This window comes from Oncorhynchus mykiss, chromosome 20, assembly GCF_013265735.2.
Source record: "Oncorhynchus mykiss isolate Arlee chromosome 20, USDA_OmykA_1.1, whole genome shotgun sequence".
Lineage (NCBI taxonomy): Eukaryota > Metazoa > Chordata > Actinopteri > Salmoniformes > Salmonidae > Oncorhynchus > Oncorhynchus mykiss.
The window spans coordinates 33,062,591-33,076,278 of record NC_048584.1 but is presented as its reverse complement, the minus strand read 5'-3'; the positions used below and the strand labels follow the sequence as shown (position 1 = coordinate 33,076,278).

The following is a 13,688-nucleotide window of genomic DNA, read 5'->3' as shown; positions in this document are numbered from 1 at the left end:
GTGTAAGTCAATTAAGCAATACGGCCAGAGGAGGTGTGGTATATGGCCAATACCACAGCTAAGGGCTGTTTTAATAAGCACGACGCAATGCGGAGTTCCTGGTCACAGCCTTTAGCCATGGTATATTGGCCATATACCAAAACCCCCCGAGGTACCCTATTGCTATTATAAACTGGTTACCAATGTAATTAGAGCAGTAAAAATGAATGTTTTGTCATACCCATGCTATTCAGTCTAATATACCACAGCTGACAGCCAATCAGCATTCAGGGCTCGATCCACCCAGTTTATAATAAGTCAACATTTTTGTCAAGTATGATATATTTGGGCTTGACAAAACCAAACTGCCCGCTTTGTGCAAATTCATGCCAATGACTTGTCTTTTCGTATGAAATGATGTGTATATTATTTCCCCCTTGTTTCATTTCAGGGTTTGATTTGAATGGCATTAATCAGCAACACCTGCAAAGTTCACAAGTCGTTACTGAGCTGAGCAACATAATAGATAATCTTTGCTTACAGCAAAGATGGTGGATAAAGGAAGACAGCTCACTCAGGCAGGAAACGAATGACAGAAGCAGAAGAGGAAGGAAACAAATTGGACACCAATGTAATAGCAGCTGGGTCTGTTCCAGTTAGTTCAATGACTTAGATGAAACCAGAAAAAAAGCAGCGACTGGGGTGTCGCTCTACCTCTTCCGTCTCTGGCTTCAGTTTTTTGCCAAAGCCTACACACGGCTGCCTACGCACGGCTGCCTACACACGGCTGCCTACACACGGCTGCCTACACTTGGCTGCCTACACTTGGCTGCCTACACACGGCTGCCTACACTTGGCTGCCTACACGCGGCTGCCTACACGCGGCTGCCTACACGCGGCTGCCTACACTTGGCTGCCTACACACGGCTGCCTACACACGGCTGCCTACACACGGCTGCCTACACACGGCTGCCTACACACGGCTGCCTACACTTGGCTGCCTACACACGGCTGCCTACACACGGCTGCCTACACACGGCTGCCTACACTTGGCTGCCTACACTTGGCTGCCTACACACGGCTGCCTACACTTGGCTGCCTACACACGGCTGCCTACACACGGCTGCCTACACTTGGCTGCCTACACACGGCTGCCTACACACGGCTGCCTACACACGGCTGCCTACACACGGCTGCCTACACACGGCTGCCTACACACGGCTGCCTACACTTGGCTGCCTACACACGGCTGCCTACACACTTGGCTGCCTACACATGGCTGCCTACACATGGCTGCCTGAACCATGGAGCAATTAAAATAGGGTGTGTAAACTAATGTTTTTGCACTGGCTCTTTTATTTTACCAGCAAATGATTATAATCCTTCGGATAATTTGTCAAATTTGGATGTTTTTTTTAGCTCGTCTGCATTATAATTATATATGGCCATTTTATAAATGTTCAAATTGCGTGATGTGATTGCATTTTAGAAACCCACTCCCACTGTCACCACAAGATGAATGGTTTAGACCACTAAACTTTTATGCAAATTGCATTGCCCGGTTCCCCGGGTGTGCAGGGTTTGCTTATTTTTGACCATTCCATTGACCTAAAGAAAAATCTCCACCCACCCGGGGCACCGGGCCATGCAACACAAACTGGCCCATTGCTTTAATATGTAGGAGCCATATTACTGGAGCTTATATTCTTTCTATTTCTATGGTGGATTCACGGACGCAGTTTAGATAATGCATTAATATATAGCTGTGCCGTTTAGATAATGCATTAATGTATAGCTGTGCAGTTTAGATAATGCATTAATATATAGCTGTGCAGTTTAGATAATGCATTCATGTATAGCTGTGCAGTTTAGATAATGCATTCATATATAGCTGTGCAGTTTAGATAATGCATTAATATATAGCTGTGCAGTTTAGATAATGCATTAATGTATAGCTGTGCAGTTTAGATAATGCATTAATGTATAGCTGTGCAGTTTAGATAATGTATTAATATATAGCTGTGCAGTTTAGATAATGCATTAATATATAGCTGTGCAGTTTAGATAATGCATTAATATATAGCTGTGCAGTTTAGATAATGCATTCATATATAGCTGTGCAGTTTAGATAATGCATTAATATATAGCTGTGCAGTTTAGATAATGCATTAATGTATAGCTGTGCAGTTTAGATACTGTATTAATATATAGCTGTGCAGTTTAGATACTGTATTAATATATAGCTGTGCAGTTTAGATAATGCATGAATATATTGCTGTGCAGTTTCAATACATTAATATATACAGTTGAAGTCTGAAGTTTACATACACCTTAGACAAATACATTTAAACTTAGTTTTTCACAATTCCTGACATTTAATCCAATAAAAATGCCCTGTCTTAGGTCAGTTAGGATCACCACTTTATTTTAAGAATGTGAATTGTGGGAATAATAGTAGACATAATTATTTCTTTCAGCTTTTATTTCTTTCATCACATTTCCAGTGGGTCAGAAGTTTACATACACTCAATTAGTATTTGCTAGCATTGCCTTTAAATTGTTTAACTTGGGTCAAACATTTCAGGTAGCCTTCCACAAGCTTTCCACAATAAGTTGGGTGAATTTTGGCCCATTCTTCCTGACAGAGCTGGTGTAACTGAGTCCGGTTTGTAGGCCTCCTTGCTCGCACTCGCACACACTTCTTCGGTTCTGCCCACACATTTTCAATAGGATTGAGGTCAGAGCTTTGTGCTGGACACTCCAATACCTTGACTTTGTTGTCCTTAAGCCATTTTGACACAACTTTGGAAGTATGCTTGGTGTCATTGTCCATTTGGAAGACCCATTTGCGAACAAGCTTTAACTTCCTGACTGATTTCTTGAGATGTTGCTTCAATATAACCTCATAATTTTCCGTCCTCATGATGCCATCTATTTTGTGAAGTGCACCAGTCCCTCCTGCAGCAAAGTACCCCCACAAGATGATGCTGCCACCGCCGTGCTTCACGGTTGGGATGGTGTTCTTCGGCTTGCAAGCCTCCCCCTTTTTGAACTTACATCAGAGTTTAAAGATACAGATTTTGGGCCTTTCCTGAGACCGAGCTGTCTCGGTTGTTTCCTCAGCCATGTTTCATCCTCACTAAATACCCTTTACAGCCGAACCCCTCTCTCTGCTGGCCCAACAATGGGCTTCCTGGCCTCAGATGTACCATGTCTTGTTGATGTACAGTTGAATTGTTTTAGAATACAATCAATACATTTCCTTAAACATCCTGTGTGTGCTTATTATTTTACCATTATTGTATTCTAAAAAATAGTTAAACAATTCTGGTTACTTCTGGGATGTCTCCTAACGGCATATCCATGTTTCCTCCCTCTCCCTCTCTCTCTCTCTCTCCCTCTCCCTCCCTCCCTCTCTCTCTATCTCTCTCTCTCTCTCTCTCTCTCTCTCTTTCTCTCTCTCTCTCTCTCTCTCTCTCTCTCTCTCTCTCTCTCCCTCTCCCTCCCTCTCTCTCCTCCCTCTCTCTCTCTCCCTCTCTCTCTCTCTCTTTCTCCCCCCTTATCTGTCTCCCCCCTCTCTCTCTCTTTCTCCCCCCCTCTCTCTCTCTCCCCTCTCTCTCTCTCTCCCCCTCGTTCTCTCCCCTGGCTCTCTCTCTATCTCTCCCCTCTCTCTCTCTCTCTCTCTCTCTCTCTCTCTCTCTCTCTCTCTCTCTTCCCCTCTCTCTCTTCCCCTCTCTCTCTCCCCCTCTCTCTCTCTTTCTCCCCCCCCCTCTCTCTCTCCCCTCTCTCTCTCTCCCCCTCTTTCTCTCCCCTGGCTCTCTCTCTATCTCTCCCCTCTCTCTCTCTCTCTCTCTCTCTCTCTCTTCCCCTCTCTCTCTTCCCCTCTATCTCTTCCCCTCTCTCTCTCCCCCTCTATCTCTCTTTCTCCCCCCTTGCTCTCCCCCATCTCTCTCACTTTTTCTCCACCCCCCTCTCCCCCCCCCCCCCCTCTCTGTCTCCCCTGAACACTGGTTCTCTCTCTGACGTGCCAGTCTCATAGCAGTAGAGCAGAGTAGGATTTATGTAGAGGAATAGTTGAGATGTAGATAAATACCAGATTTGAGGTTTTAAGATGTCAGGGAGAAGAGAAAGAAAGTTACAAGATAAGAAGGGAGGGAGAACAAAGAGACAGAAAATGAGGCAAGTGAGAGAGATAAAGAAGGAGAGAGAAAGGGAGACAAGATACAAAGAGTGCGCTCGTGTGTGTGTGTGTGTGTGTGTGTGTGTGTGTGTGTGTGTGTGTGTGTGTGTGTGTGTGTGTGTGTATGATCATGCCGGGCATGTGCTTGTGAGGATCTTAGCTCTACCACTGAATAAAACGTGTCCCTTCAGGGAAATGGGCCCCTGTGATTTAGGAGTCCAGCGAGACAGTGAATAAAGTGTGGAGAGCAACGCTAATCTCCATCACCCTCCTGCTCTTTCTTTCCTCTCGCAGCTCTCTGTTATCTCCATTTAGCTGTAAATAACCTCAGTCCCCCCGCTGAGTGTCCAGTCTTCTATACAATCTTTATGCTCCTATTAATAGAGCAATACTCCCACTCAGACAGAACATAACCACACTGTGAGGATGAAGACAGAACATAACCACACTATGAGGATGAAGACAAAACACAACCACAATTTGAGGATGAAGACAAAACACAACCACACTATGAGGATGAAGACAAAACACAACCACACTATGAGGATGAAGACAAAACACAACCACACTGTGAGGATGAAGACAAAACACAACCACACTGTGAGGATGAAGACAAAACACAACCACACTGTGAGGATGAAGACAAAACACAACCACACTATGAGGATGAAGACAAAACAGTAGTGGAGGAACAGGAGAAAGAGAATATTGAACATGTACTGTAGAGAGGAGTAATTTAGCATAAATTTGGGAAGGTAGGTCTGTATAGGTGTGTGTGTGTGTGTGTGTGTGTGTGTGTGTCCCTTCAGCATCTAAAACAAGTCTTCAAGTCTTAGCCATCAAGCAAGCCTATTGCACTGTTGTTCAGGGTGGCATCTTTTCAGGGCTTGTATTGGTTAAAGTTGGTTTACAGAGGTCAGCCTGTCAAGCAGTCTGTCTGGCAGGAACAAATTAAGTCTTTAGCTCAGTGGAAGAAACCTAGTCATGTGGTGTAAAGAGGATAATTGGCAGTGTGTGTGTGTGTGTGTGTGTGTGTGTGTGTGTGTGTGTGTGTGTGTGTGTGTGTGTGTGTGTGTGTGTGCGTGTGAAAGCATATGGTTTGACCAGGCTGTGTGTGTGTGTGTGTGTGTGTGCGTGTGAAAGCATATGGTTTGCCTTTACCAGTGTGGGTGGTGTTGTACTAAACCTTCCCCTTCCCCTTCCCTTAACTAGCCTGACCTTGGCCTTAACAAGGCCCTGCTCTTGCAGTGTGGTGTGTGTGTGTGTGTGTGTGTGTGTGTGTGTGTGTGTGTGTGTGTGTGTGTGTGTGTGTGTGTGTGTGTGTGTGTGTGTGTGTGTGTGATAATGAGAGAAATATGTGAATACCTTGCACGAAACAGCGGTATTCCCTTATTTTGAAACTACAGCACATACTATTTAATTCTGACAGAGAGAGAGAGAGAGAGAGAGAGAGAGAGAGAGAGAGAGACAGAGAGAGAGAGAGAGAGAGAGAGAGAAAGAGAGAAAGAGAGAGAGAGAGAGAGAGAGAGAGAGAGAGAGAGAGAGAGAGAGAGAGAGAGAGAGAGAGAGAGAGAGAGAGAGAGAAATACCAATCCAAAACCATGGGAGATTGGTTTGCTCAACTCCTCTGTCCTCCATCCTCTCTTCACTTTCAAAGATAACCAAGGAGAGAAGGGGAGGAGAGGCAATGTGGAAACAAATGCGCTTGTGTTTAACGAGACTCTCTTCCATTGTGAGTCATCATGCAAATGATGTTTAAAGGGGTGGAATCCCAAATGAAATCTGTAATGTAGTAAAAAATACATTTAGCTAGTCATGCTGTGGGAGATCTCGAAACTCTTCTGTGCAAGTACTCAGCTAGGATACTTCTGTGTTTCATCAGCGGGAGGAGGCTATCGAGGAGGCTATCGAGGAGGCTATCAAGGAGGCGAGGACATTCCTCCGTTCGCCTACTAACTAATTGACACTCTCCTCGACCACTCGACCACTTATCAGTTTCTGGGTCACGGAGGAGAGAGGACGGAGGAGTCGAGGATAGGGAGATGTCCCCATATCATTCGTTCAGCAGTTGGTTCTCACTATTGCTTGTATTTTGTAAAAGTCATTGAAACATTCTACCTTGAAAATAGCTTGACTGGAACCCATTCTAATGACAACTTTTCTATTAATATTATTATTATTATTATTAATGTTGTTGTTATTATTGTTATTCTTAGATTTATTGTTGTTGTTGTTGTCATTAGTATTATTATTGTTGATGTTGTTGTTATTATTAATATTATTTTTATTATTGTTATTCTTATTATCATTGTTATCACAATTTTTTATATTATTATTATTATTATTATTAATATTGTTATAGTTATTGTTATTATTATTAGAAATATTACTGTTGTTCATATTACTATTATTATTATTATTGTTATTGTTATTATTGTTGATGGTGTTGTTGTTATTGTTGTTAGTATTATTATTATTATTATTATTATTATTGTTGTTGTTGCTGTTAATATTATTATTATTATTCGTGTTAATATTGTTATTGTTGTTATTATTGTTGTTGTTATTATTGTTATTATTATTATAATTAGTATTGCTGTTATTATTATTATTGTTATTATTGTTGTTGGTATTGTTGATGTTATTATTGTTATTATTGTCGCTATTATTGTTGTTATTATTATTGTTGTTGTTGTTATTAATAAATAGGGAATGTGTGTTTGAAGCTAAGTGATATAGGTATGCAGATATAGGATAGAAAAGGGGGTAAAATACCTACTGTTGCCACGTTACAGCGTCCACAACAGAACCAGCGTTCTTCATGAACCTGGTAATGAAAACACAAGAGAGATCAGCTAATTCAGTTTTAAACACCACTGAAATAGCAGCACAACATTTTGGAATGACACACAAAATTACTTTTGACAAGTCTCAGTCTCATATGTGTGCCTCCTAACCAGGCTGTGTGTGTGTGTGTGTGTGTGTGTGTGTGTGTGTGTGTGTGTGTGTGTGTGTGTGTGTGTGTGTGTGTGTGTGTGTGTATTTCTAACGGTTTGAGCCAAGGAGTCACAACATAAACAAGACATGTGGACCGGTTAATCTCAACCTGAAACTCTCCTTATTTGGGTCTGAGAGTCTTTCTGGCATGTCTAGATCCTTCTATCTAAACAGCTTGTCAGAAAGGACGACTCTCACCAGTTAAAGATATTTAGTCTTGGTTACATCTTTTATCTGACACTAATGTTATCTCCGTTCACTTAGCCTCTGTTTCTAAACAAACATGTGTGGCAGACACACACACACAAACACACACACACACACACAGAGAGAGAGAGAGAGACACACACACACCTGACCATGAGACAGAGACAGACTAGAGGAAAAAACGGGGGAAAGGAGAAGGGAGAGGAGGAGGAGGGAGAGGAGGAAGGAGAGGAGGGAGAGGAGGAGGAGGGAGAGGAGGAGAAGGGAGAGGAGGAGGAGGGAGAGGAGGAGGGAGAGGAGGAGGGAGAGGAGGAGGGAGAGGAGGACAAGGGAGAGGAGGAGAAGGGAGAGGAGGACAAGGGAGAGGAGGAGAAGGGAGAGGAGGAGAAGGGAGAGGAGGAAGAGGGAGAGGAGGAGGGAGAGGAGGAGGAGGGAGAGGAGGAGGGAGAGGAGGACAAGGGAGAGGAGGAGAAGGGAGAGGAGGAGAAGGGAGAGGAGGAGGAGGGAGAGGAGGAGGGAGAGGAGGTGGAGGGAGAGGAGGAGGGAGAGGAGGACAAGGGAGAGGAGGAGAAGGGAGAGGAGGAGGAGGGAGAGGAGGAGGGAGAGGAGGTGGAGGGAGAGGAGGAGGGAGAGGAGGACAAGGGAGAGGAGGACAAGGGAGAGGAGGAGAAGGGAGAGGAGGAGGAGGGAGAGGAGGAGGGAGAGGAGGTGGAGGGAGAGGAGGAGGGAGAGGAGGACAAGGGAGAGGAGGAGAAGGGAGAGGAGGAGGAGGGAGAGGAGGAGGAGGGAGAGGAGCCCATAAAGGAGGACCTGCCTGGACCTCCTGCAAAAACTAAACAATGTTTTGTCAAAAGACATTCAGGAATTCAGCAAACAAATAGTTTAATTTAGGAATTCTGTTCCCAAGTTTTCCCACAAATTAAAACATTTTGATGATCGTGTCTCAATGTAATCAAGGTATGAAATGATTGTTATTTTGAAATACAGTCTATTTTGGGGTTTAGTTGATGAGTTTGATTTTCAGAAAGTCTTGGAAGACCATTTCACACAGGATGTTTTGTCCTACAGTATCTTCCTACTAATTCCTATGAAGACGTTCTCTAAACCATCCTCTCAGCTGTTACATGCTATAGTGAGAGGATTGCTAACATTACTGTTATATACTCTGTTGATGTGTTTATACAGATAAAGATTTGGCCAAAACATTTACATCAAACAGATCTATTTTAGCTGCCCTCCAAACTGTGGGGCACGCAGGGTTGGCAGGAAGGGCACGGGGGTCACAAAAAACCCTTTGCCAACCCTGTGTGTCCCACAGTCTGGGAACCACTGTTCCAGAGCACAATGTTTTGGCTAAATCTTTCTGAAAATCAAACTCATCAAACTCCCAAAATAGACTATATTTCAAAATAACAATCATTTTCATACCTTGATTACATTGAGACATATAAAATATATAAAATTGCAAGAATTTATATTTTTTAAATGCAACATTTTCTTTGCACCCAATGATAAAATTAGAATAATTGCAGGAAATAAACTTTAAACCTGCAACATTCCCTCCACAAACAAGAGGGGTGTGAACAGTTTGGGGGGGGACCTCTGCTCTAGAATGCTGGTCTAACAAATCCAATCTTTGAGCAGTGGAAAAAATTCCCCATGTAATATATAACAAATCCCCTGTTTATAGCAAGTCCCAATAGTGGATCTAAGATAGAGATCTAGACAAAGATCCTCTGGTCTGAGAGAGAGAGGAGAGAAGAGAGGAGAAAGAGGAGAGAAGAGAGAGGAGAGAAGAGAGGAAAAAGAGGAGAGAAGAGAGAGGAGAGAACAGAGAGGAGAGAAGAGAGGAAAACGAGGAGAGAAGAGAGAGGAGAGAAGAGAGGAAAAAGAGGAGAGAAGAGAGAGGAGAGAAGAGAGGAAAAAGAGGAGAGAAGAGAGAGGAGAGAAGAGAGGAGAAAGAGGAGAGAAGAGAGAGGAGAGAAGAGAGGAGAAAGAGGAGAGAAGAGAGAGGAGAGGACAGGTGGGAAATCACTCGGCCACCTTATCAATCCACTGACACTCTATTCAGCTGACAGCCTATTTAACTTGACCAGGACCTGGGACCACCAGACTGGAGACCTCTACATAAACACTGGGCCTGTGTGTGTGTGTCTGTGTGTTTGTGTGTCTGTGTGTGTCTGTGTGTGCCTGTGTGTGTGCCTGTGTGTGTGTGTGTGTGTGTGTGTGTGTGTGTGTGTGTCTGTGTGTGTGTGTGTGTGTGTGTGTGTGTGTGTGTGTGTGTGTGTGTGTGTGTGTGTGTGTGCCTGTGTGTGTCTGTGTGTGTGTACTGTTTAAACCATATTTCCAAAAGATGGTTCTATACTATAGTTTAGGACTTTGTTGACTATATTGACAATCCATAATGCATCTATAATTGAAACGGCGTCAGTGAGGCGACTCACCCGTCGAGCAGCAGAATGGCGTTCTTGCGTGGTGGCCCAGTGTTAGGGCCGTAGAGGTGTGCTCGGCTGTAGTAGCGTACAGATTGCAGTAGTGTTCTCAGCATGGTGTAGTCCTTGGCTAGCTGGGTACTGTTAACGGTCTGACCCACCATGCTTCGGTAGCCATTAGGCTCTGGAGAGAGATGGAGAGAGGAAGGAAATTAAAGCAATAGAAAAAGTCATAAAATCTGATGTTAAACTAACCCTGGCCTTAACCCTAACCTAATGCCTAACCCTAACCTTAACCACACTGCTATCCCTAATGCCTAACCCTAACCTTAACCACACTGCTATCCCTAATGCCTAACCCTAACCTTAACCACACTGCTATCCCTAATGCCTAATGCCTAACCCTAACCTTAACCACACTGCTTTCCCTAATGCCTAATGCCTAACCCTAACCTTAACCACACTGCTATCCCTAATGCCTAACCCTAACCTTAACCACACTGCTATCCCTAATGCCTAACCCTAACCTTAACCACACTGCTATCCCTAATGCCTAACCCTAACCTTAACCACACTGCTATCCCTAATGCCTAACCCTAACCTTAACCACACTGCTATCCCTAATGCCTAACCCAAACCTTAACCACACTGCTATTCTTAATTCCCAACCCTAACCTTAACCACACTGCTATCCCTAATGCCTAACCCTAACCTTAACCACACTGCTATCCCTAATGCCTAACCCTAACCTTAACCACACTGCTATCCTTAATGCCTAACCCAAACCTTAACCACACTGCTATCCTTAATTCCCAACCCTAACCTTAACCACACTGCTATCCCTAATGCCTAACCCTAACCTTAACCACACTGCTATCCCTAATGCCTAACCCGAACCTTAACCACACTGCTATCCTTAATGCCTAACCCAAACCTTAACCACACTGCTATCCTTAATTCCCAACCCTAACCTTAACCACACTGCTATCCCTAATGCCTAACCCTAACCTTCACCACACTGCTATCCTTAATTCCCAACCCTAACCTTAACCACACTGCTATCCCTAATGCCTAACCCAAACCTTAACCACACTGCTATCCTTAATTCCCAACCCTAACCTTAACCACACTGCTATCCCTAATGCCTAACCCTAACCTTAACCACACTGCTATCCCTAATGCCTAACCCTAACCTTAACCACACTGCTATCCTTAATGCCTAACCCAAACCTTAACCACACTGCTATCCTTAATTCCCAACCCTAACCTTAACCACACTGCTATCCCTAATGCCTAACCCAAACCTTAACCACACTGCTATCCTTCATTCCCAACCCTAACCTTAACCACACTGCTATCCTTAATTCCCAACCCTAACCTTAAATTAAAACCAAAAAGCTCTTTTTTTTTTGATGTTGCAGCTGGTCTATCTAAGGAAATCTCTCAGGTCTACCTCCAGAACTAAACTCATGATGGTATTACAGCGAGACACAGCGTGTCATTCTAACACTGTCCAACACAAGAGTGTTGGAGAGAATCCCACATTGACCTCACAGCTTCTACCTTCTGGCGAGAGTGCTTGTATCTGTCATTTTGGCAGGGGTCGACTGCACCACATAGAAAGTCATCAGCTGTCAACTTCTCCTTTTAAAAACCACTCCATCCTTCATCATGCCTAAATATTCACCTCTCTCTCTCTTCACTCTTTGAAAGGCTTCCTTTCAATCATGACTCAGAGTCAAAACGTACACATTTGCATGCCCTCTCAAGGCTTTGGCCAGCACCAGTACTTATTTTGTTTTGTTATCATGAGCACTGCCAATGATATCAACTTCTTTACCAGAGCAGCTAGAAGTAAGCAATGTACTGGGAAGTCTATTATACTGTAATTTATGTGCTGTATATATCATATAATTGCTACTATCATATTGTATAGTGTATAGCCACTAGGAGTTATACATAAGGCATTCATAACACCTTTATGAAACCAGTCATAACACCTTTATGAAAGCAGTCATAACACCTTTATGAAACCAGTCATTACACCTTTATGAAACCAGTCATAACACCTTTATGAAACCAGTCATAACACCTTTATGAAACCAGTCATAACACCTTTATCAGTGTTGCAGTATCATTCATCACAATATAGCTTCATAATATAGAAATATAATTTTATTGTAGTTCTATTCTTCATAACACATGTATTCAACATCATTTATAAGGATTTTTCCAAATAAAAGTACCCTCAAACAGATCTTTAGGAATCTATTGTACAATGGAAATGTGTATTATTACTGCCACTTCACTATTCACATAACAGGCTGGCAGCAGCACAGAGTCAGCGGTTGGGGACTTTGTGTACTGAGTGTTTCGTAGCCTTGAACTTTCAATTTTGCAGGATGCCGCTGAGAATAATCAGTGTTATCTTCTTCAATTAGGATTTTTTTCTGTGACAACATCCAAGAGAAGGCGGATCTGAAGTTAACAGAATACCTGAACTCGAGGGAGCTCTGGCCAGGAGCACCATTCAAATGGCCTACAGCAGGGCTGCCCAACCCTGTTCCTGGAGAGCTACCTTCTTGTAGGTTTTAGCTCTCCAAAAACAGGGTTGGCCTACCGCTTGTTTACAGGCCAAAAACATGTGCTCTTAGGGTTACACTTGGATTTGGAAAAATATCTATATATAATAATAATAATATGGCGCCGACAGAGATCTTTGCCTCACTTCGAGTTCTTAGGAAACTTTGCAGTATTTACTATTTTATATATTATTTCTTACATTGTTACCCCAGGAAATCTTAAGTCTTATTACATACAGCTGGGAAGAACTATTGGATGTAAGAGCGACGTTAACTTACCAACAATACGAACAGGAATACAACTTTCCCGAAGCGGATCCTCTGTTCGGACCACCACCCAGAACAATGGATCTAATCCCAGAAGCCGACCCAAAACAACGACGCCGCAGAAGATGCATACCCCTTTATACCCCTGTATACCCCTTTATACCCCTTTATACCCCTGTATACCCCTTTATACCCCTTTATACCCCTGTATACCCCTTTATACCCCTGTATACCCCTGTATACCCCTTTATACCCCCGTATACCCCTGTAGACCCCTGTAGGTACAGTGTTGTCCAAGAATTCTGCTGTATTAAATACCATACATTGTACAATATTTTAAATGCAGTATATAGTGTGGTGTAGTAGATACTGACCGTTGCCCAGTTCCCAGGAGATGTTGTATTTCTTCCCGGCGCTGTATTTGAGTAAGCTGAAGGCTGAGGAGGAGTTCCAGGAGGAGTCAGGATTTCTCTGCAGGGCGTTGAACCCCAGGACCAGATGCAGACCAGCACACTCGGCAAAGTTGTACAGTTTGTCTAGAGACCTGGCTGGGAGCAAACCAGACGCAGTTGTAACTTTGTTTCTTCTCAAAATATTCAAGGTAGCATTCAGTCATACTGTGGCCGGGATAACTATACAACAAATAATGATTTCTAAACATTGAAAACACATTTGGGACATTTATATTCCAGTATGCTAAGTATGTCTGAGGCCTGTCTAAAACAACTGTGCCCTTTCTAAAATCTACACTTAACCCCTAATATTATAGGATATTAACCAACGTGGTGGGAACTCCACATTAGATGGCTAGATAGATTTTGGACTATGGAAATACATGTAGGTACAAACCTATCACAGATTTAATTATTTATCAAAACTAAGTGACCCGTCCAGAAAAATTCCTGTTCCTAGTTCTAACCTCTAACCTTGTCAATCTAAGCCTCACTCATTGTCTCAAATCAATCAAATCAAATTCTATTCGTCACAAGCTTCGTAAACAACAAGTGTAGACTAAAAGTGAAACGCTTACTTACAATGCAGAGA

The 13,688-nt window shown here is 43.1% G+C and overlaps 1 protein-coding gene across 1 annotated transcript in view; it reads right to left on the bottom strand.

Annotated features, from left to right (window-relative positions):
* Window positions 1–13,244, bottom strand: part of LOC110499532 (heparanase 2) — a gene marked incomplete at its 5' end in the record, with an annotated part of 69,791 nt that extends 56,547 nt beyond the window's left edge. Inside the window, 3 exons of the mRNA XM_036956206.1 lie at window positions 6,939–6,986; window positions 9,808–9,979; window positions 13,019–13,244. Of these exons, the coding sequence (XP_036812101.1) occupies window positions 6,939–6,986; window positions 9,808–9,979; window positions 13,019–13,244 (446 nt within the window). The remainder of the gene's footprint in view (window positions 1–6,938; window positions 6,987–9,807; window positions 9,980–13,018) is intronic.
* Window positions 13,245–13,688: the final 444 nt, after the last annotated feature.